We start from the raw sequence: 24,436 nt of genomic DNA, 5'->3' as shown, positions 1-24,436 counted from the left end.
GAGAGGTGACCAAGAACCCGATGGTCACTCTGACAGAGCTCCAGAGTTCTTCTGTGGAGATGGGAGAACCTTCCAGAAGGACAACCATCTCTGCAGCACTTCACCAATCAGGCCTTTGTGGTAGAGTGGCCAGACGGAAGCTACTCCTCAGTAAAAGGCACATGACAACCCGGTTGGAGTTTGCCAAAAAGCACCTAAAGACTCTCTCAGACCATGAGAAACACACAGCCAAGACAACGCAGGAGTGGCTTCGGGACAAGTCACTGAATATTCTAGAGTGGCTCAGCCAGAGCCTGGACTTGAACCCGATCGAACATCTCTGGAAAGACCTAAAAAGAGCTGTGCAGCAACGCTCCCCATTAAAACCTGACAAAGCTTGAGAGGATCTGCAGAGAAGAATGGGAGAAACTCCCCAAATACAGGTGTGCCAAGCTTGTAGCGTCACACCAAAGAAGACTCAAGGCTGTAATCGCTGCCAAAGGTGCTTCAACAAAGTACTGAGTAAAGGGTCTGAATACTTATGTAAATGTAAAATTTTAGTTTTGAATGTTTAATAAATTTGCAAAAAATTCTAACATCCTGTTTTTGCTTTGTCATTATGGGGTATTGTGTGTAGATTTGAGGGGGAAAAAACATTTTAAATCAATTTTAGAATAAGGGCTTCCCAATGTCATGCTATAAGGGAGGCGACTTCATGCTATGAAACCGTTGACAGTTAACTTGGGTAAGAGAGATAGTGACCCACTACTCCAGAGCTGAATACAGATGGCCAGCTACAGTATACTGGTAAAAACCAACTGTGTGGGTAGAAATGATAGGAGAGAAATGTAACACTTTATTTGGATCATCCCCTGCAAATGATGCGTGGATGTTAAAACTGTTAGCAAACTATCAGTTCCACATGTCCCTGAAAGAAGAGCGGGAGTGGGAGAAGGATGAGAGACCAAAAGACTTTGAAGATGTTCCTTCTCTGATCACAAGATCAAGATCTTTATTAGAGGACATCACAACTGCACAGCATCCAAGCTATATATTATCTGGCCGGAATGACAGCTGTACAAAGACGTTCATGACATGCATTTCACAGATGATCTGATGCATTGTACTGTTGTAGATACTGGAGCAACAAAGAGAAAAAGAGGGATTAAATCCCACAGGTCATGGAGACGGTCTTAAACTGCCATGCTCAATGCTTATAAACACTGGATTATAGTTCTGAGATTGTGGCGAGATTATTAATGTCTTAAAGACATCCTAATCCCTCCATAATAAGACAGAGGAAAACCCTTTGCAGGCCTAAATATGGTTGGTTGAGGGCACATTTTCGACGAGAGAGAGAGAGAGAGAGAGAGAGAGAGAGAGAGAGAGAGAGAGAGAGAGAGAGAGAGAGAGAGAGAGAGAGAGAGAGAGAGAGAGAGAGAGAGAGAGAGAGAGAGAGAGAGAGAGAGAGAGAGAGAGAGAGAGAGAGAGAGAGAGAGAGAGAGAGAGAGAGAGAGAGAGAGAGAGAGAGAGAGAGAGAGAGAGAGAGAGAGAAAGGAAGCGCACGAGAGAGGTAGAGAGAGAGACAGTCGAGCATGTGAGCAGTGAGTAAACATATGAGTTATGGAGAAGAAAGAGGAGAAGTGTACATGAGAAGAAGAGGAAAATAGATGAGTAAGAAGTATGAAGTTGAGTGAGTGAAAGTAGGAGGTATTAAATCCCATAACACACACTGGCACATGCTTGTACCAGCAAAACAGCTCTCACTGAAGTAGCATGAACTAGCCAGACTTGAATATAAACTCTGGAATAGCTAAGCTTTCTACTGAAACATGGGTAATTATAGGTCTCTCTCAGAATACATCTTTGAGTCCAAACCCCAGACATGTAAACGAGGACTTCCCTTAACCAGTTTAGACTCAGCTAGAACACTGCTTCGTTTTCAAGGAAGCATAGCAACGGACGCTTATGAATTATGTGTGTTTGTCTAACTATGTGGAAGTTTGTTTACTGTAAATGATGTTGTTGATCTTGTTGAAGTTTGTAAGTGTCTGTGTGAGGGGGATACAGCCACCTAAAAGAGTCAATGAGATCGGAAGACAGGGTTTGGACTAACCAGCTAGTTCTTCCAATCTGAAACCTGTAAAGGGCTAATCCAATCAAGTGTACGAACAGGAGGCTCTGAGATAAGCAGTCTCACTGATTACATCTGTGGCTCGTGACCTCATGGTGAGGACGAAGGCCATCCTGTAGCCTCTGTGAGGACACTGCATGCTACACTGAGCAACGCTACTTAGCTAACCTCTCCCTCAGGCTATTTTGACTATAGCCTGCACCTGTAGACATGTATAAGGAAGCTTATCCTGTTACACCCTATTGTACTATACATTACCTGTTGATATCTCAAGGGCATACTGAACTTGGATAACTGTGAACCTATGCAAAGACAGAAAACATCATAATTCCAGATTGTCATCCATGATGAGTGTCAGCAGTAAAGGCATTATCGTCCTACTGTATTAAAGGTGCAATATGCAGAAATCACTCCGCCATTTCCTGGTTGCAAAAATTAGAATAGTTTGCTTAATTTCCATTTTTGCAGCTTTAACTGTTATGATCCATAAATTATATTGAAAGATCTTATATTTCTAAATACGTGATTTCTGAGCTGCACAGCGGAACGCATGGGAGCTGCATGAAATTCTTTATTACATACTTTTATAGACCATTCAACATTTGCCAGCCACTCACTGCCTCTTCAATACAACCGCAAAGGAAAGCATGTGTACTTTATTTCATCCCTAGCATGAATCACAGATCATGTGGCTTCATTAATTTAACAGACTAGCACCAATCAAGAGGACCACATCAAACATCAGCAGATGAACTGAGGAAGAAAGGAGGAAGAAACAGACTAATAATAGCATCCAACATTACAGATGAAGAGAGAAGTAAAATGGAACACAGGAGCAAGAGGGAGCATGAAAACTGCGAAGCGAGATTAGAGGAGGAACAAAGGAGTTGGAGAGGAAGGGAAAAGATAACGAGAGGGCGAGAATAGGAAGAACAAAGAGAGAGAGGGGCAAGAAGAAACACAACTGGCAACCAAGACAAGGGAAGAGAGGAGGAGACAGGGATGGGATCCAAGAAGAAGAGGAATATGGAGGGAGGGATGAAAAAGACAGAGCGCAAGCTGCAAAGGCTGTCAAGGAGATGGAGAGCGCCGTCCTCCGTCCTGCTACCTTTAAAATACATAGGAGCTTCTCCTCCCACCGGAGGAAGACTTCAAACATCATGAAAAATTTACAGCCAAAGGCTTTTAACAAGCCTGCCCTAAGACCCTACCAAATACACACTCACACACCTCAAAAGCACAACACAGCCACTCCCAGTCCCAAACACACAACAGAATACTTCACCCACAAAGTACAATCTATAAAACAACCTTGGCACCAGAACCAAGAGAAGGACACAAAACCAAAAGACAAACTAAACACAGTCATGTGAATACACCCATAACAAGCATACTAATTCAAAAACTGCACAGCCCAAGTGGAATACATAGCACATGTAGTGAGGGAAAACTTTGGCTGTACTGATAAACAGAGGGGTGATTCTACACGAAACATAACAAAACAAAACCATGATTTGGGAGATTTTATAAAAAAATATATCTATAGAAGGGTCCTTTGGAGGAAAGATTGCTGATACACACTGAGTGTACAAAACATTAGGAACATATTTTTTTGCAGTCAAAACAGCCTCAATTTGTTGGGGCAGGGACTCTACAAGGTGTCAAAAACTTTCCACAGGGATGCTGGCCCATGTTGACTCCAATGCTTCCCACAGTTGTGTCAAGTTGGCTGGATATCCTTTGGGTGATGGACCATTCTTGATACACACGGGAAACTGCTGAGTGTGAAATACACAGCAGCGTTGCAGTTCTTGACACACTCAAACTGGTGCGCCTGGCCCCTACTACAATACCCCGTTCAAAGGCACTTAAATCTTTTGTTTTGCCGATTCACCCTCTGAATGGTACACATACACAATCCATGTCTCAATTGTCTCAAGGCTTAAAAATCCTTATTTAACCTGTCTCCTCCCCTTCATTTACACCGATTGAAGTGAATTTAACAGGTGACCTCAATAAGGGACCACAGCTTTCACCTGGATTCACCTGGTCAGTCTATGTCACGTGTCAAACTCATTCCACAGAGGGCCGAGTGTCTGCGGGTTTTCACTCCACCCTTATTCTTGATTGATGAATTAAGGTCACTAATTAGTCATTTCAAATTAGTGATTTCAATAACAATTTTCTTATATTAATTCATGAATATGAATATTGAAAATATTTAAAAAAATATTTGGTAAATGTTTTAAACTTCAATTAATTATTTCTCAATTATGCTTTCAGATACACATGTCAAATATGCAGTACCAGTCAAAAGTTTGAACACATCATTCCAGGGTTTGTACTCATTTTCTACTCATTCCAGGGTTTTTCTTTATTTTTACTATTTTCTACATTGTAGAATGATAGTGAAGACATCAAAACTATGAAATAACACATATGGAATCATGTAGTAACCAAAAAAGTAAAAATAAAGAAAAACCCTTGAATGAGTAGGTGTCCAAACTTTTGACTGGTACTGCATGTCAACAATCCTTCCTCCAAATGACTGTTCCATTGCTCTGTATGGTTCTAGTTTCGTGAGGAATCACCCTGAGGTCTCTCATTGTGGCAGGTGAGCTCAGATTATAATTCACCTGCACGGCACAGATAAACAATTCTTTTAAAAAGCCACCTGAGTAGCTCTGCAGCAAGAAACAATGTTGTGATAAGGTTTTCTATGCGCTGCTGCACTGTTTGAACGGTTGAGTGAGCAGCTGATCGCTGATGGGTGTTCTTCTGCTAGAGACTTTGGACAGCATCAATGTCCTCCCTGACACATGGAAGATCCTCCACCATACAAAGCAGCTACAATAGGAAACACTACTGTATGTGTGCTTAAAGTGTACACAGACGCTGCTCTAGGACTACACACATCTATGTTAGGAATGTATCAATGACAGTTTCTAGCTGTAATCAATACAATGCTCTTTCATATTGTTTTCCTTATAGTACCGTGTATCAGGCATTGTTACAGTATTTTGTTCAGAATAAATCCTATTTCCATGTCAAGGTGGGGAGCGCTCCAGCTTGAGTCAGTTCAATAGAACGTTACAGTGGTACAAGCCTAGACTTAGGCCCTATATTTAAACCCTCAATGACAATATCAGGAACACTAAAGGCCACTCACTTTCTCAGTATACAGACATACAGGGAGAGAGGAAAAACTGTAGACCAAGGGAAAATACCAATGCTCTAAAAAGGAGAGCTTACATTTTTCACGTTGAGCTTAAATTTCTCGTGAAACCATATTTTCACATGTATTACATTTAGAGTTCGTGTTATCACTACGTTTTCACATTTGAGAAGAAAAACATGTTTTCAACTCATGTGAATTGCAGTTGCAAATGTGAAATTTGGTGTTTCACCTGTAAAAAGCTTTCTCATGTGAAAATCTCACATTTACATGTGGAATTGCAAGTTCACATGTGGTGGTGAAATAGTGTTTATTCTCCTTGCATGTGAAAAGGTGGTGTTAAAATGTTGCAGTAGCAATGTTTCCAAATATGGAATTGCAAATTAAATAATGCCGATCTGTAAAAAGGTAACTTAGCCTACCCTAGTGTTACAAATAATGATTTCTTATTTCTGAGCCATCCATTCGGAGTGTTACTGCTGCAAGCGCACGCCTCTCTTCTGCATATGTTGGTCAGTGACCATTGGAAGAAGCCCAGCTAAAATAGAGAAGCTAGAGCTCTGTGTCTCCTTTTTAACATTTTAAAATTAGCGCTGTAAGAGTTTATCAGTTAACTCAAGTAAACTTTTTGTAATTTTAGTGCAATAATGTTTGGGGGCGCATTGTCTGAAAGTGTTCAAAATACACTGAAAACATCCAAATTACATAATCTATACAGCTAAAAACAACAATGCGTTGACAAAACAAGTTGACTTCGAAGTTAAAGAAAATGTGTTAATCAATTTACCTGATTTTTCTAACCGTTAGTTTGAAAATTTCTTGTAATGCTTTTTGTAAAAAAATATCGAAAATTACAGCATAATTTGAGCAAATTATGAATTTGCGATTAATCATGATTAATTACAACAAATCCTGCGATGAACTCGTTTGACAGCCCTAGTTGACATTAACCTTTTACTGCAGTGGGCTAAATCAGGTTTACACAGGGTTTCTTGGTAGTCTTAAACGAATCTACTTAGAAACAAAAGTATACAGCTCACACACATGGTTACGGGCTTACAAAAAAGAAGACACCTGTGCCGAAAAAACATGTTTCTTTATTGGGTTTTTCCGTGATTTTTTCATGTTTTTTTTTAAGGGAGAGTGTGCAAGAGAGTAAAGAGGAGACAAAAACTAAGTCGGAAATTGGAGACATTATTATTTATTAGTTTCCACAGATGTCCTACTTATCACTGAAATATGATGCATTCTAGCTCTGTCTGGAGTTAGAGTGTGAAGCAGCAGGAACTCAGGAGACACCACGGATGTTGGAGGAGAATGGTTCATTTAGGGCAATAATTGGCCAAACGAAAGCCATTAACATTCAGCACAAGGTGTTCTGCTCTCTCATGTTTCTCACAGTGGATGTGAAGGCAGGCAACGGCTCTAAGAGCATTACGATGAGTGAGGGGTGCCATCTTGGCACTGACAGAGTACGATCGTCGATCCCTGTCACTTCCCTCCCCTTCAATTCCCTTCCCCTCCCAGGCTTCACTTTCAATGCTAAACTAATCTGCCTGCAAATTTGGTGAGGAGGGAAACTCAATATTGACAGAGCCCAAACGACAGGACTGTGGCCAAGTTTCCCTGTAAATTATTCAAAAGCTTGGAAATTTGCTAAATTTCAGTGCAGCAATTGACTGCGATAAACACACGTGGTACAGCGAATGTTGGTCAGTGACTATGCTGCCAAAAGAGCACAGCCAAACAAGAGTATCTGCCCAACTTCAACTGAACCAAGAAGCACAAACAGAACCAGGCCTGAAGCCAGCACCACCTCATGAGCACTGACAACAACACTCTCGCTCAGTTTATTTAATGCTCAGTATATATTACATACTGTAGGAGTTGAGGACCAACTAAAGGAAACCACAGGTATTAGATGTTTATGGCCAGTAGTTCTTCTCAGTAGCAGTGAAAAGCAGTTGTTTAGCAACAAAACTGACAAGTGCGCAACTATGGGGCAAAAGACAGGTTTGGCTTAGATTGTTGGCAACATGTAAAATATATTTTATCTCCAAATATTTATTGAAAACAAATTGATTTTCACAATGAGCACTTGTATACCATTAGCAGACACTCTTATCCAGAAACAATTAGGATTAAGTGCCTTGCTCAAGGTCACATCGACCTTTCGGTTACTGGCCCAATGTTCTTAAAACCTGATATGGATAGGGGGCATTATTTTCACGGCCGGATGAAAAAAACATACCCGATTTAAACTGGTTACTACTCTTGCCCAGAAACGAGAATATGCATATTATTAGTAGATTTGGATAGAAAACACTCTGAAGTTTCTAAAACTGTTTGAATGGTGTCTGTGTATAACAGAACTCATATGGCAGGCAAAAACCTGAGAAAAAGTCAACCAGGAAGTGGAGGATCTGAGAATTGTAGTTCTTTCTAGTCCCTTTCGAAACTACAGTATCTGTGGTGTTACGTTGCACTTTCTAAGGCTTCCATTGGCTGTCTAAAGCCTTCAGAAAGTGCTTTGAGCCTTCTCCTGTCACTGGGCAGAGTATAGGAGCTCAGTTACTGAGTGGTCTGCCTGGCAACAAAGGGATTGGATATGCGCGGTCCCGCGAGCACGCTGTTTTTTCTTTTTCTCCTTGAATGAATACGCTATTGTCCGGTTGGAATATTATCGCAATTTTACATTAAAAATACCATAAAAATGTATTTTAAACAGCGTTTGACATGCTTCTAAGTACGGTGTGTCTCGAATTGCGCTCGCGCGTTACCCTTTGGATAGTGACCTGAACGCACGAACAAAATGGAGGTATTTGGACATAACTATGGATTATTTCGAACAAAAACAACATTTCTTGTGGAAGTAGCAGTCCTGGGAGTGCATTCTGATGAAGATCAGCAAAGGTAAGAGCATATTTCTAATACTAATTCTGAGTGTAGGTTGCCCCAAACTTGGCGGGTGTCTGAATAGCTCGCTGTGATGGCGAGCTATGTACTCAGAATATTGAAAAATGTGCTTTCCCCGTAAAGCTATTTTAAAATCTGACACAGCGGTTGCATAAAGGAGTTCTGTATCTATAATTCTTAAAATAATTATGTATTTTGTCAACGTTTATGATGAGTATTTTTGTAAATTCACCGGAAGTTTTTGGTGGGAATACATTTTCTGAACATCACGCGCCAATGTAAAATGCTGTTTTTGGATATAAATATAAACTTGATTGAACAAAACATACATGTATTGTGTAACATAATGTCCTAGGAGTGTCATCTGATGAAGATCGTCAAAGGTTAGTGCTTCATTTAGCTTTATTTGGGGGTTTTGTGACATATATACTTGCTTGGAAAATGGCTGTGTGGTTATTTTGGTCTATGTACTCTCCTAACATAATCTAATGTTTGGCTTTCGCTGTAAAGCCTTTTTGAAATCGGACAATGTGGTTGGATTAAGGAGAAGTGTATCTTTAAAATGGTGTAAAATAGTCGTATGTTTGAGAAATTTAAATTATTGGATTTTTGAGGTTTTCGTATTTCATGCCATGCTGTTCCATTGGATATTGGCTAGGTGTTCCGCTAGCGGAACGTCTGTCCTCAACAAGTTTTAACCGCTATGCTACCTGCCACCCCACTTGTTGGATCTCAAATACATCATTACAGTTGTTGGTTAGCTAGCTAGTGAATTTTTTGCCATATTAGCGTTGACATGAAATAAGTCAAAACAAGGTATCAAGAACAAGATAAACGTGCTGAAACAAGCCACCTACGATTCCCCACATGGAATCTTCTTGTCATTGTTGCTATCCATCTGACTGTCCAGAATCATAACAAAGCACGGCTTTGGGCCCCATCGATGCGAGCGCATCATTTTCGTGACGTCAGCCAACCCAACTATTTCTATGTGAAAAGCAGCTTTCATGGTTCCTCGTCAGAGCTCAGGGGCCTGAGAACCGCCTCTCTTTATCACACCAGTGATTAAGTCTATTGATTTCCTCAGGAAAAAGAAGCTGCTGGGAGTCAGGCCAGGCTACAAGGCTGATCAGGTTTGTGTAGCAGTTGGGGAAGAGGAAACTCATAGCAGCTTGATTAACACAGTGGTACTGTAACAGCTTTCAGATGTCTTCCTCAATGAATGCAACTGAAGTCGATGAAAGTCAACAATGTAAAGAAACATCTAAAAACATGGGACTGTCCTACCTTTTCATTATAATATCAGGTATGTATCTGGAGTCTGACTTCAGCGGTCGTCTGATGATTCCTCGTGTTCTCAGGAAGGGAGGCAGCAGTCTGAAGGCCCACGCTGGAACACTTCCATATTTTATGTAGCTTATCTTGTGTTATTCATGTTTTATGAGTTCGTTTTCACATCAGTGGCACAACATACAATATGACCCGACGCAGGTGAGGCATGACATTTTTTTCTTTTAATTAAAATAAAATAAAATAAAAAAATAAAAATAAAAAACAGGTCATGGAGTCATTAACCTGCTTCTGTACAATTCGGCGTCTGCCATATGAGTGCATCCACAGTAAATGGAACAGGGAACCCATGTTCATTTTACCTTTATTTAACCAGGCAAGTCAGTTAAGAACAAAATCTTATTTTCAATGACAGCCTAGGAACAGTGGGTTAACTGTCTTGTTCAGGGGCAGAACGACAGATTTGTACCTTGTCAGCTCGGGGATTTAAACTGGCAACCTTTTGGTTACTAGCCCAACGCTCTAACCACTAGGCTACCCTGCCGCCCCAACAACGCAGCACTTCAATTCTGACACTTCATGAATAAAATGTCCTCCCTGGAAGAGGTGTTACCTTTCAGTACGCTTTAAAGAGTGACTGAAAGCACCAATTCCGCATGTGTTTCTCTGTTGCTTATTAAGAAAATGTTGATTTCAGTCTTGGGAGTGTGGTTCGACGTGACAGTTAATGATGTTTGTCCCTCATGAGACGCCATAGGAACAAAGTCAGTATTACTTCCTCAAAATAGTCAGAATTATTCTAAGATACAGCTAGATTGCATTTGGATTACCGATAAAGTGTTATTTGGGTTTTTAACTGGATTCGTGCTGACATTTGCGATTTTTTGTTTCTAGTTTTTGATTATTATTTGTGTACTTGTAACATTTTTGCTGCACTGTTAGGAGCTAGTAACACAGGCATTTCGCTGCACCAGCTATAACATCTGCTAAAATGTGTAAGTGCCCAATATACTTTGATTTGAGATTACTTGAGTTATCTGTAATTCATTTTTTAGTTTTTGCAGATGAGGTTTCAGTCACACAATTGTACACTAGCTAAGGTGTTTGGTCCAGTATTTCTCAAGTTTAAAAATGTGCAACGTGTTGTCTTATGTAAACAAAGTCTAATCTGCTCAGCTGCTGGACAGGTCAGTCTCACTGTCTTTGTGTTCGGTCATACCATTGACTAGACCGCAATCTCTGTTTATACCCTGTTAGTGGGCACTGTCTAAATCAAAACCCAAACCTCAAGTAAGTCCTGATGGACTCTTGTACACAAATCTCACAAACCTGTTTTTTTTGCATTATGATCAAATTAACCTACTTGCATTTTTTTGTCAATTCTGGCACTGGAATAAATGTTTCTGACTAATACTGATGTCACATATGCCGTTTTCAACGAGAGAAGAAGTTGGTTCTCAAGTTCAAGTTCAGTTCTGCTTTAAACTCACACACGCACATAGGGCTGTGATGGTCATAGAATTTTGATGACGGTAATTCGCCAGCCAAGTAACCGTAATGACCGTTCAAATAGCAAAAAAATATGAAGTAGTCTATATATAGATGTTTTTTTTAAACTCACATTTCCTCCTCTCCTGCATGTGCTGGAATTGAAATAATTAATAAAACGGGCATCCCCATTCAAGTCAACGATGGCATAATGGGTGGTCTGGTGGCGATTGCGAGTGTACCCATAGGAGCCAATCAGCAAGTAAAATATGTGCCAGTACCCTAAACCCTAACCTTACCCTAACAATAACACTTAACCATTTAAAATGACAACTTAAATGGTGTACAGATGTCCCAAGGATCCCTGATAGCATGGACATTAAAATACTGTATGTGCTGTGATTTATTGAATCAACTCAACTGACATTACAAAAAAAGACATGCCATTGCATGAGCCACATCAGTTAACATCAATTGAATGAACATTTTACATTACTATGGAAATTATTATATCACAATACCAGGCAGCCATTGTGAGTGTACCCATAAGTATACCAGTGCAATTGCCTGAGTTAGAGGCTCCACACCCATTCTAATAATTATATTTCTGTGTGCTGCTGCTCCATAGTGGGGGGCGTTGCCTAGGCAACCGAAGACTGGTTTGCTTGTTTCAGCAATGAGCAACAAAAGCCCCGTTTCCACTGCCACTTAACATTAGGACCAAATTCGAGCTAGATCGAGGGAAACCTTGGCCAGCGCAGCCCAGTTACACAGCTGGTGCCAGCTCGATTACAATTCGGGCTGGTGACGCCATTACTATATAACCACCAAGCTAATCACTGCTGACACAACGTTTAGCAATTTTTTTAAATATATATATATATATAATATATATATATATATATATAAATATAATATTTTTTATAAATAAAACGTTTAGCTCGCTCATCTGGGCTTGTTGCTGTTAGCGTGCATAGTCAGACATGACACGAATTACCACCATAGCTGGATCCTTCATAAATGTTTTCACTACACAATCAACTTTTATGAGAACAGTCAGCACTCAAATGCTAGCTACCTAATTTAGCTAGCAAATCAAAGTTGAAACAAGCTAGCTAGCTAAAGTGAGCTAGCATGAATTTTAGTTGGCTAACGATGACGCTAACCTTTAGCTGGCTAGCCAACGTCAGCAAGCTAAATATATGGCTCTGAGTCTGGCTGGCACTTACAGGAGTATGGGTAACGTTAGTTACAGCGTGGTGAGGATGAAATACATTATTCACTATCTTGCTAGTTAGCAACATTAGCGAAGCCAGCTGCAGTCGCATATTGGCTACCTAGCAACATGACATAATTTCTCATTTCTGGAGGCAGTGGAAACGCAATTTGAGCCAGCCCAACCTGGATTGACTTCAAAGTGCCAATGGAAACAGGGCTAAAGTTTCATCAGGTTGTTAAGAGTCAATGTTAAGGCCAAAACAGACCCAACCACACAAATGCCCGGCTGTCCTGTCTTCAGTCAGCTGTTGGTTCCACAAAAAAAATTGTTATGATGGTCTTATCCATAACCGTCGGTTACACGGTAATTGTGCCAGCCCTACACACACACTCATATAGCTTCCACCTGAATGGAGGAAATAAGAAACTTTCTTTGTTAAGGGCAACAGTGAACAATGAGGGATTATTGTCTGCTTATGGGGTTTTGCGACAATCATCTCAGATGTTAGTAAGACTAAATACATAGATAAGGCAAAAGTACACACAGCAAACTTAATTTACATTTTTCAAAACGTAGATCAGTATCTACAGAACACATTTGCTTTTTGTCTGGCACACTGTCACATACAGGGAAGGTGTAAAACGATTTCATGTTTCAATCTGGGCCTCAACTGAGTGATATTGAAGCCCCAGGGCATGATGCTGATGTGGTGTTAAAGGGAAAATGGGAGAATTTAATGGCAGATATAAAGAATCACATCTCCTGGACATCATGAAAAACGACAATCCATTCCTGAGCTGCGGCCGCTACTTTGTTTTGCAGATAAATAAAAGATGACAGACCCTGAATGATTCTCACTGGGCATATTCAATGTTTTCCCCTTGCTTTCAAAATGTCATTGAGACTGAATGAAGTGACCTTCAAATTCCCTGCAGAGCCCACTGGCAATTTCCCCTCTACTACCCTCTTAGCTCTGTGTACATAATACACAGCCAACAGGAGACTCAGAAACCTATTGCAACTCTGCAATAATTGCAGAGGTGCATGTGTGTGTACGTGCGTGCGTGCGTGTGTGCTACATGCATGTGTGTGTATGAGTTATTAGTTATGGAGGATGGCACAACAAAGCGTCTAATATAAAGGGTGACTGCTTCAGAGGCTGACATTGCCTACTAATCACTGTGATAGAACATGTTGCTTTGCGTGATGCTGGATGTGAAGACTGGCAGCCCACCTCCTACACTGTTCTGTTAATGCCTCTTCATCTGCATGGCTGTTTTGATCATTCATCCTGGAATATTAACTGTCTACTCACAGTAATTTTGAATATTGCTGTGTGTGTATGCGTGTGTGTCTGTATTTCTCAGTTATCCATATAAATCACTATATATTTTAAAGGAAAGTTTGGTTATGGTCATCAAGCCATGACATCACACCAGAACACAGTCAATATGATGACACCATTTTTGCTGATGGACTAACGTTCAGATGAGGCAGTATAGAGGGAGGCCTTGTCTAATGTAGAGTAGCATTAGGGAGAGAAGTCCAAAGGTTAAACATGAAACACACAGTGAATCTCACAGCCGATAGACTGCCGTTCCTTCTCTTGTTAGAAGAAAAGCTGTACCTGCTGCATGCCGACCCGGTAGCGACGAGCCTATCGTTTCTACTAGTAGAATCGCAATGCTTGTCAATGGCTGACAACTTGACTTTGAGCCAATCAGAGAGCACGAAACCCCACGTGGGGAGCCATCAAATATAAAAATAAAAATAGGGTATTTTCTCCATACTTCCACAGGTGAGCCCGTCCCGATTCATATTTTATTTAACTAGGCAAGTCAGTTAAGAACAAATTCTTATTTACAATGACGTCCTACCGGGGAACAGTGGGTTAACTGCCTTGTTCAGGGGCAGAACGACAGATTTTTACCTTGTCAGCTCAGGGATTCCATCCAGCAACCTTTCGGTTATTGGCCCAATGTTCTAACCACTAGGCAACCTGCCATCCCTCATATGGAATGTGGGCTATGGGATGGTAGCTAGCTAAGTGCACAGACGCAATGCACACAACACTAAATACTTCCTCCAAACTAGCTAACCACTGTAGCTAGTATTGACATAATTACATCTTAATGGATTAGCTAGGGCGCGTTCGTAAATTCACTCTGGCTATCTACTCTGATTTCAGAGCACTCTCGCCTGAGTGTGCCAGAGCGCAGAATAACTGACGAACTTACAAACACTCAACACCCGTTGAATATGGCCTGTGACAGTAAATGTCGGCAAATTTATTTTTACAAAATTAAATTGTTGCCAGCAGCAAGTCACCAATGCTCTGGATAACAGAAAAACAGCCTGACCAGCTCTGCTAGGGCGAGTAAAATGGTCAGAGTGAGGTGTTCTCACATTTATGTCTGAAAGTAGCGAGTAAACTAGCCAGTATTAGCCAGTTAGCATGGGTGCTTGAGTGCCGTTGTGCAGCGAGAACACTCGGGTCAACCCTTATTCTGGCCAGAGTGTGCAGTGTGCGCTATGAACGCTTCGAGAGAGAAACGCTCTGAATTTAAGAACGCCCAGAGGGCACACTGAGCGCACTCTGGCACTCCAGATTGAATTTACGAACGCACCCCTAGTTCCAATGAAACATCTGCCTATGTTGGCTGCCGAGTTAGTGCAGTGCTTAGCTAGCTATGTTGTGCTAGCTAGTGAATATGCTAATGCTAGCTAGCTAAGCATTTGGCTATGGGCTGGCACTGGCAGTGTGGGTTTATGGAGAGTGAATTAAATTGTTTCTTCGTAATCTTGCTAGGTAGTATCTAGCTGTGGTCATCTGGCTAGTATCATCAAGGGCTTTCTTCACTCTTAAAGAAAAAAAAGTGTTAAACAAATCAAAATATGAGTCCAACTTCGAGATTTTTGGTTCCAACCGCCGTGTCTTTGCGAGATGCAGAGTCGGTGAGCGGATGATCTCCGCATGTGTGGTTCCCATCATGAAGCATGGAGGAGGAGGTGTGGAGATGCTTTGATGGTGACACTGTCAGTGATTTATTTAGAATTCAATGTACAATGTAGAAAATAGTAAAAATAAATAAAGAAAAACCCTGGAATGTGTAGGTGTGTCCAAACTTTTGACTGGTAGGTGCCATATATGACACATGCAATATAACCCTTTTTGGTTTTATCCAGAACCTTTTTTTCTATGAGTGTACAAAAAAGCAACAGTGCAGCTAGCTTGGAATCTAGACCTTCAGCAACACACATGGACATGCATTGTCAAACAACGCTACTGCCACCTTCTGGTTTGGAGTATTTTAAGAAGGCTGAGTGCTGAAGACTTTCATGGTCTTTGCTGTGTGAACATAAGAGATTGACTGCTGACACTGTTCAGAGTTACTAAGTAGGCCTACTGTCAGCAGACAAATGTTTGACAATCCTACTGGTGTGTCTGAGCTATTGTGCCTGAAATAGAATGTAAGTTCTACCATACTTTGCCTCTTGGTTATACCATGCTTTCTTTTATCCGCGTGACTGAAAACAAGTGATGCACTCAGGTAGGCCTACAAAATTATAATGGATGATGATGCTGATGTTTATTTTTTTTATTCTCTCTGTGTACCACATCTTAAAGTATTATATTGATGCTATGTGAAGACAGCAGAGCACTTTGAGAAGCTCTTTTCAGCTGAAGTGCGCAACTTCGGGGCTTTAGCTGCACATGGAGAGTGTGCTTGTAGAGGTAGATACAGTAGCCTATTAGCTGACCGTTAACTACCTTATTGCCCTCAATCGTGTCTTGTGCTCATTATTTAACGTTTACACCGGAAGCAAAATGTATACTAAATTGTATACAATTATTTAATGAACTAGTTGCGTGAAATAGGTAACAGTATGGCTACAAAATGCACCGTTACTTACCAGATATCTCTGTCTGTGGCACCCCGTTCAGGGTGAAGCCTTTCCCGCTGTAGAACTGTCGGACATCCAAACAGCTCCGGGCTTTACTGTTCGCATTGTCCGCCGACAACGGGACAGCGGATAGAAAAAAGAATAGAAGAGCCTGTAGGAAATCCATACCGACAACCAAACAACCAGGTGTAGATCCAAGAGAACGAGTCGAGGCAATTAAAAGAAGTCCTACAAAGCCTCGTATGGCATCCAACCGGTAGATAAAGCCTTCCTTGGCAGTGTATCTCGCTTTGGCGCCGAAGATACAGCTGCAAACACCAGCTGAGCAATCTGTCAGCTCTCCCCGGAGTCCTGTGACGACGTGCAGTATTGGTGCACGCTGTGACTGTCAAGATCAGCCAGTCCTCGCAGTGGAGTCTACTAGACAGAACCGCTCACAAATAAATATCAAATTAATTACTGTAACACGTGTAATCCAAATACACCAATATAACGTAGAAAATACAGGCTCTGCTTTTGTCTGTGAATATTCACAATAATCTTGGATTAAAGTGAATTAAATGGATCAGGTTAACTCCTTCACAAATAACGGAGATGTGTCAGAGAGAAAAGCCGAGTGTTGTGAGCTGAGCACGTAGCACAGCCTGTAGGATTGGAGACGCGCTGGGATACTCCGGCTGGTTTTACTGCGGGGCAGCTGTTTAGGTCCTGCCCCGCAGAGAACAGAGGATGACACCACCTGCAGGCCAGTGCGCCTCTACCTGCAAGTGCAGCCCTTTTATATTAGACATCGCAGCAATCTTGATTCAATAGCCAATAGCATTCCTACTTATTTTGGTGAAAGACGTGTATCATTCTAGAAAAATCTCTGGAGATTTCGCGTTATGGAGATAAACTCAAATGCCTTTACTATTGGCTCTTGAAATCCACATCTAGGCTACTGGATGGGATAACATTATGACAATAGGACAATACTCTGTGTTCACCTGTATGAGTGCTGTTCGTAATCAATATTTTATGCACAGATGCTCACAAGACACAATGACAAGACCATAGGATCTCTATGGAAAAGACCACAGGAGGATGGTGGCACCTTAATTGGGGAGGACGGGCTCGTGGTAATGCCTGGAGCGGTAATAAGTGATACGAAGCATCTTCATTCATTCTGTACACATATTCCTACTGACATAAGCCTACTGTACTGTATACACTAATTTCCAATCTGATTCTTTGCAGGGCACAAAGGTAGCCTTCAGAAGCCTGAGAGAGGGGAGTTTTATCCATCACAGTGGATGGGAGGTCTGACCAGCCACTAAGCTGTAGAAAGGCCACTGGCATGTGTGAGGTGACAGTGTAATTACATGTACAGGGGACAAATTTAGTCTCTCACTAACCACACTGTAATCCCTGTTAGTAGCAGTAACAGTGTAGCCTCCCAGGATCTGTACTGGATTAACATGGTGTTGTGGGTTGAGACACGGCCCTTTGTGTGTGTATGTGTTTAATGTATATGTGTGTGTGTGTATGTGGTTTGTATGCATGTGTTGTGTGGTAGAAGTGTGAAACTCAGGCCTATGTAGGCGTACAAAGCGAGAAAGTTAGAAGACAGAAAGGTCAAGGCACCCACCGATTTCTGTCTGTCTAGGCTCTTGGCATAGTGTTCTCTCTCTCTCTCTCTCTCTCTCTCTCTCTCTCTCTCTCTGACTGAGAAGCATCAGTGGCTGATCAGCCCTATAGTCCATTTTTTTTGCTTAATGGAGCAGAAGAGTCCATTCACAGAGCATATCTCACATGCATGGATGTATTATTTTATGCTAAATAACACAAAGTTGCCTTTAAAGGGACTTGCTGCTGTGGTTTTGATGTGCGTATGAGTGTTTTTCTCTTTTCTCAGCTCTTATAAAAAAAATGGCTCATGAGAAAACAGATCCTTCGCCACAAGATGATAGTACTACTCATACTGAAATTCGTAGTGGTTAAGTGCATTGCCACATTTTACAAGCACCTTTTGAGCCAAAAACAAACTAAGACTCATTTCCCACATTCTGCTGTTCATGGTGTTCTATTCCATCAAGCTGGTTCTGTGGTTGACCAATATTCTAATCTAACTCATGCACATCTCACACGCCATGTTCAATAAACAGTTTGTTGCCAAGGACTGTTTGCATGTCAATGCAGAAACAAAAAAGTATAGATTATTCACAACAATATATTACAGATGATAATCCAGAGCTATCCATAATAAATAGTCTGCTATCCCATTTGATTGTGTTTATTTGTCAAGACAAGATCATGACGTGCTAGGGAGGACTGTTGGGGTAGGCTAATGACAGGAGTCATGACTGATTGGTTTGGAGCTGAATGGTGAGAATGTAAGAATCTACTCTAACCTGAAAACAATACAGTGCCACTCTACCAGTGGTGATTTTAGCATGTAAATCTTGGTGGGAAAAATAAAATAAGTGGGATGCATGCCAGCAGCATACAATACATTTTTGGACTCACCTTGTTGTGCTGTGCTCATTTGAACGGGAAGGTGGCACGGCAGTCCTTCATGGGAAAGTTTGTCATCAAAGTCTGCCATTCTTTGGATTTATGGTGCTTTCAAAACAACTGGTAACTCTGAAAAGGTTGAATCATGATGATGTCATTGATCTTCAGGTTGTAGCTCTAGAAAGAGGCCGGATTTACAATTTCGAGTTGGATGACCGTTCAAAACATATTTTCCCAGTCGGAGCTTGTTTATTCCCGACTTCCCAGTTGTCTTGAACTCACTGAATCGAGTTTTCGCAGTTCCGAGTTAACAGTTGCTTTGAGCGCAGCACAAATCATGCTTCATTGACAGCATTGCCAATGCTGAATGTTTATAATTTTAAACTTGGAAAAGAGTGTGGTCACATTTGGAACCACACACCCACTCCACTGAATAGCAGGCTAGTGATTGGTTTGCAATGCTTGCAGTTAGCCACTGTCACTGATTCCTTCTAAACCATTCATTGTTGAATTTGCGATTTCCTACTTGTTGTGTAACGTTTATGTCCAAAGGCCTATAAGCACCGATATGTTTTATCTATAATTTCTCTTCATTATTTATCTTTATATGACAAGGATTACAAGGGATTTGCCAGTAGATCGTCGACTTGAATCATGATGATTACAGCTAGTTAAGATTTTGAAAGTATGATGTTGACATGATCAGTCCAATCAAAGCTACTGTACATATAATGTGATTTGACGTAATTTTATCTGTGGCCAATGACCTTGAGCCTTCTTGGATGGGAACTTCTAATGTAACTCTATGGCAGCACCCAAGGGGCTAGAATTTTCTAGCTCTACCCTTACACTTGGCGGTGACGTAGTGTCCCCATGAGTGACAGAACATTGAGCCAATCACGGCGCAACGCTCAATATTTTCATCTGGCTTGCCCCACCACCACAGAAAGCACTGAGTTAGGCTGAAACACCTGCACTTTGGAGCTGCCTTACTCAAGAAAACAAAAAAGAGACTATGTTTGTATGCGGCTTTCTTAACTCAATTATATATATATTTTTTACATTGTTTGCAAACTGATATGTGACACATATTAATGCCAAAGTAACATGCAAAACAGGCAAGCCCCTGCTAAAAATGTGGGGCTCAGCCCCGCCTGACCTGAATGACGGGTCGCCACTGCACTCTACTATACAACAAATCCTGTTACATGCTGTTTATTACATTTAGTGTGTTCATTCTGATTTGCATGTCATGGTAATTCAATTCAGTAAATCTTATGTGACATTTGAATCAGCTGGTCACAGAGAGAGCAAACAGCGGTATATCCTAGTGTATACCTCATTTGCACACCTGTTCTGGATGAGTTGTAGTCCTGACCGTCAGAACATGCAGACGGAGGGAGCTGAACTACCAGCCAGCACATTCCCTTCCTTCACAACATTCCTCTCCTTTTCTGTCAAGCCTTTATCGAGCTGGAAGGTTCCAGTGTCACGTCCTGACCAGTTTAGGTATTATTTGTATTGTAGTTTGGTCAGGACGTGGCAGAGGGTATTTGTTTTGGTTGGTTCGGGGTGGTTGGTTGTGTTTGGGGTGTGTGATTTGTTAGTTCTGGGTGTTGGGTATGTTCTAGGTTGTATGTTCTACATTCTGTCTAGTTTAGTTTTTCTATGTTTAGGTTTGGGTGTGGACTCTCAATTGGAGGCAGGTGTTTCTATTTTCCTCTGATTGTGAGTCCTATATATAGGTATGTGTTTGGGGTTGTTAATTGTTGGTAGTTGTATTTCGCACTGCTGTTATTATTGTAGCCTGTGAAACTGGCAGTCTGTCGTTTTCTTGTTTTTTCTCGTGTTCACAAATAAATAATATGATGAACATGCAACCCGCTGCGCCTTGGTCCTCTCTTCACTACGACAGCCGTGACATCCAGGTCCATGGTGAGACCCGGGACCATATCCACAAAGCATCTCAAATTGGTTTTAAATTTAAGAGCTGCGACCTGGTCTCAGAGCATTTCGTATTATTCTGTACGTAAATCCGATACACTCCATTTAGTGTGGGAGAACCAGGACGGAAGTAATACTTAGTTTTTTTCCTAATTACTCAAAGATCGATTTTTTTTTTTTTTTTATTTTTTTTTTATGTTTTATCGTTGAGATAACATCTCTTTTCCAAGATAGACCTGGTCCAATAGCAGCAGGGGGACAACGTTTCAGACAAAACAACTTACATTCGCTAACACAACATTAAAAAAACTCTAAACACACATACAGAACAAAAACATTTTACATAAAAACACAAGTCTTGACTAAAAACAGCTGTCCTAAAGACAATTACACTCTTCTATGATATATACATCAATCAAGTGTTTAAACTCCACCAACGAAACTAGATCATTAAATTTTAAAATGTTTTCAGGAGAGAATTCCAGGACCACGGAGCTAAGTAACTAAAACTATTTCTACCATGACCTGTTTTCATTTTTGGTACTGTTAGAAGCAAATGAGAATGGGACCGTAATTGATATTTATTTACCGACCTGACAAAAAAACAACAGATAAAATGGCATTTTACCCAATATGGCCTTAGAAATCAGTGTATACCAGTGTTTAAGCCTACCCAAGGTCAATGACGACCAGGCAACGGCGCTGTAGAGATCACAATGATGTGTTAGACATTTTTGATTTGTAATGAACCTGAGGACTGCATGATACACTGAATCAAGTGCTCTCAGGGTAGTGGCTGAGGCCTGCATATATATAACATCACTAAAATCTAAAACCGCCAGTAATGTACATCGTACCAGCTCCTTCCTGGCCTCAAAAGAAAAACAAGCCTTATGCCGGTAATAAAAACCTATTCTCAGCTTGAGCTTCCTTATCAAGTTCTCTACATGCACAGTGAAGCTCAGCTTTTCATCAACCCACACACCCAAATATTTGTACACTTTAAACTTGCTCTATAGTATGTCCAGCCAATGTAGCAATGACATGACAACTGTAATTCAATTTCTAGGGTATATTTGTTTAAATTAAACAGGCTCGAGAACAGAATTACCACAACATTACTTTTGTACCTGTCGACAGGGCGGGAGTAACAGCTGGCGAGAAGTGCACAACATCGCTCTTATCTCCATGTTTCTGGTTTCTAATGCTTGTACTATCAGCCATAATTTGATGTTTGTGTCGATTTGAATAATTAATGCTATTGGTTCAACATTTATGAAAATAAACCATGTGTCAACATCACAATGGTGTGCAACCACAATATTTTGGCTTACAATAGTTTACATTGTGTTACTTTCATTCCACCCGTCTCTTCTGTAATTTCTCCCAGGCTAACACTCAAGACTAGCTAGCATGATACTTGAAACCTACATCGCCCAAAACCACTTTTTGTTTTGCAGGGAGTTGGTCCTCCACATTAGGAACTTCACTGCCTCATTCTAGCTTCTGAATTATCTGAGAAAAAGGGCTTGTTACTTTCGCCCTGTGTTACTTTCGCCCCAGCTCTCCCCTACAATTCGTTTGATATTTACAGTTGTGAAACATACAATATGTTACGAATTTGCGAAACATATGATATGTTACAAATTCTAGCTAGACGAGTCTTGTGGGGCCTGTGGGAGTCCTAGAGCAACACATGTACGTGTACCTGAGTCTCACCTTTCCACATAGGTGTTATATTATTGTGTAGCCCAAACTGTTTGGACGCTACAGACAGAAGTTGGCAGATCGGCTGTACCAACTTCAGACGAGTCCCAAGATGCTTGTGGGGGTCGTAGAGCAAATGAAAACACTATAGGGTTCGTGGGAGTCTCATCTTTCGGATGCAAACCGTTCGGACGCTACAGACGATTTTGTGAGAAGGCTGATTTTCAGGATGTGTCATGGTCTGACAAACACAACTCTAGGTCGGTCTCATCGGCGGATTCAGTGATTTGAGACGCATCCAATGCAAAAAAAACATATCTCTAGCTTAGTGGTTAGAGCGTTGGGCCAGTAACCGAAAGGTTGCTGGATCGACTTCCCGAGCTGACAAGGTAAAAATCTGTCTTTCTGCCCCTGAGCAAGGCAGTTAACCCACTGTTCCCCGGGCGCTGTGGATGTTGATTAAGGCAGCCCCCTGCACCGCTCTGATTCAGAGGGGTTGGGTTAAATACAGAAGACACATTTCAGTTGAACGCACTCAGTTGTACAACTGACTAGGTTTCCCCCTTTCCTTAAACCGACAGATTTTTATATTATGCTAATTCGATTTCAGCAGGAGCACGGATATCAACTCTAGTTGGGTATCCCTTTGGAGCGCAACATTACGTTGTTAAAAAATATGCCTACATTGGGCATGCCTATACATTTGGCAATTGAAGGCTTCTAGGGCTTATGTTAATTTTGATTGTGTTCGATGAAAACGATAGGCCTTTCAAACATTGTATGCAACGCTGTATGCAACATTATCGGCAAGTGACTTGATTGATACCTACTGTGCCAAAGCGATTTAGAGTTGTTAATCTGAATATACATTGAAATAACCTGATGTAGGTAAATAAATAATGGAAAGAAAAACATGTTTATTTATTAGCCTAGTGGGTATAAGTATTTATCCATGTTATGTGAAATAGGCCTCGTGAAATAATTGTAAAAAGTGCAAGAGATAAGGCCTACTGTTGCATGTAGGTTTAGATTATTTATGGATTGATCCTATCAAAACAGAAATATCAAAACATTATTTGAACAACTCCAAAGCAATTGCGTGTGGCGCAGGAACCACTGACTCGCTGCATTTAAAAAAAATAATCAACACCTGCTGGTAGCAGGTTGTCACGTCCTGACCAGTTAAGGGTTATTTGTTGTTGGAGTTTGGTCAGGATGTGGCAGAGGGTATTTGTTTTATATGGTTTGGGGTGGTGGTGTAGGTAGTAGGTTGTTTTATTTATGTATTCCAGGGGTTTTGGGCACTGCTCTGTGTTTATGTATTTCTAGGGTTAGTTAGTTGTGGGTATAGGTTCTAGGTTTGTTTTCTATGTAGAGTTAATTGGGATTGGACTCCCAATTGAAGGCAGGTGTGTTGAGTTGCCTTTGATTGGGAGTCCTATATTAGTAGGGTGTGTTTGTGGTTAATTGTTTGTGAGCACTGCGTTTATTGAGCCTGCTACACTGTCTAGTCGTGAGTACTGTTTATTGTTTTGTTTTTCCTGTGGATGCTTTTAGTTTTTTCCATTAAAAGAATGAGTATCCACATACCCGCTGCAGTTTGGTCAATTCAACATGGCACCTTTTGTGACACAGGTGGCAGGCAGGTAGCCAACGGATAAGAGAATTGGGCCAGAAACTGAAAGGTCGCTGGTTCGAATTCCCGAGCAGACTACGTAAAATATAGAATTCTGTTGATGTGCCCTTGACCAAGGTACTTAACCCTAATTGCTCCAGTAAGTCACTCTGGATAAGGGTGTCTGCTAAATGACTAAAATGCTAAATGAAATAAATACTGGTAACTCTCAACTGGTTAGGACAGCTGATTAGGTGTCCATTTTGTATGATTCTGTGTGTGAATCCGAGACACTCCATTTAGTATGAAGTGTTAGTTTTGTATGAATTAATTTGTGGATGTCCATCACCCATTTCATATGATATGCTAGGAATTACAATTCATATTGGATTTATGTTACAAATTTGCAAAATGTATGATATGTTAAACATTTTCTAAACGTATGATACAGTATGTTACAAAGTTTAACTAGGTGGCTAACGTTAGCTAGGCTAAGGGTTAAGGTTAGGGAAAGGGTTAGCTAACATGCTAAGTAGTTGCAAAATAGTAAGTAGTTGAAAAGTTGCTAAT

General features: G+C 40.9%; 1 protein-coding gene and 1 long non-coding RNA gene across 2 annotated transcripts in view; one reads left to right on the top strand and one right to left on the bottom strand.

The window, feature by feature from the left end:
- Positions 1-16,838, bottom strand: part of LOC115158357 (glypican-1) — a 46,324-nt gene extending 29,486 nt beyond the window's left edge. Inside the window, exon 1 of the mRNA XM_029707198.1 lies at positions 16,117-16,838. Within this exon, the coding sequence (XP_029563058.1) occupies positions 16,117-16,273 (157 nt within the window). The 5' untranslated portion in view covers positions 16,274-16,838. The remainder of the gene's footprint in view (positions 1-16,116) is intronic.
- On the top strand, positions 15,555-17,704 carry LOC115158358 (uncharacterized). Its single transcript, XR_003868659.1, has 3 exons — positions 15,555-15,672; positions 17,133-17,240; positions 17,344-17,704. It is a non-coding gene; the product is annotated as an uncharacterized LOC115158358 (long non-coding RNA).
- Positions 17,705-24,436: the final 6,732 nt, after the last annotated feature.

This window comes from Salmo trutta, chromosome 22 (genome assembly GCF_901001165.1).
Source record: "Salmo trutta chromosome 22, fSalTru1.1, whole genome shotgun sequence".
Lineage (NCBI taxonomy): Eukaryota > Metazoa > Chordata > Actinopteri > Salmoniformes > Salmonidae > Salmo > Salmo trutta.
This window is presented reverse-complemented; position numbering and strand designations above follow the sequence as displayed.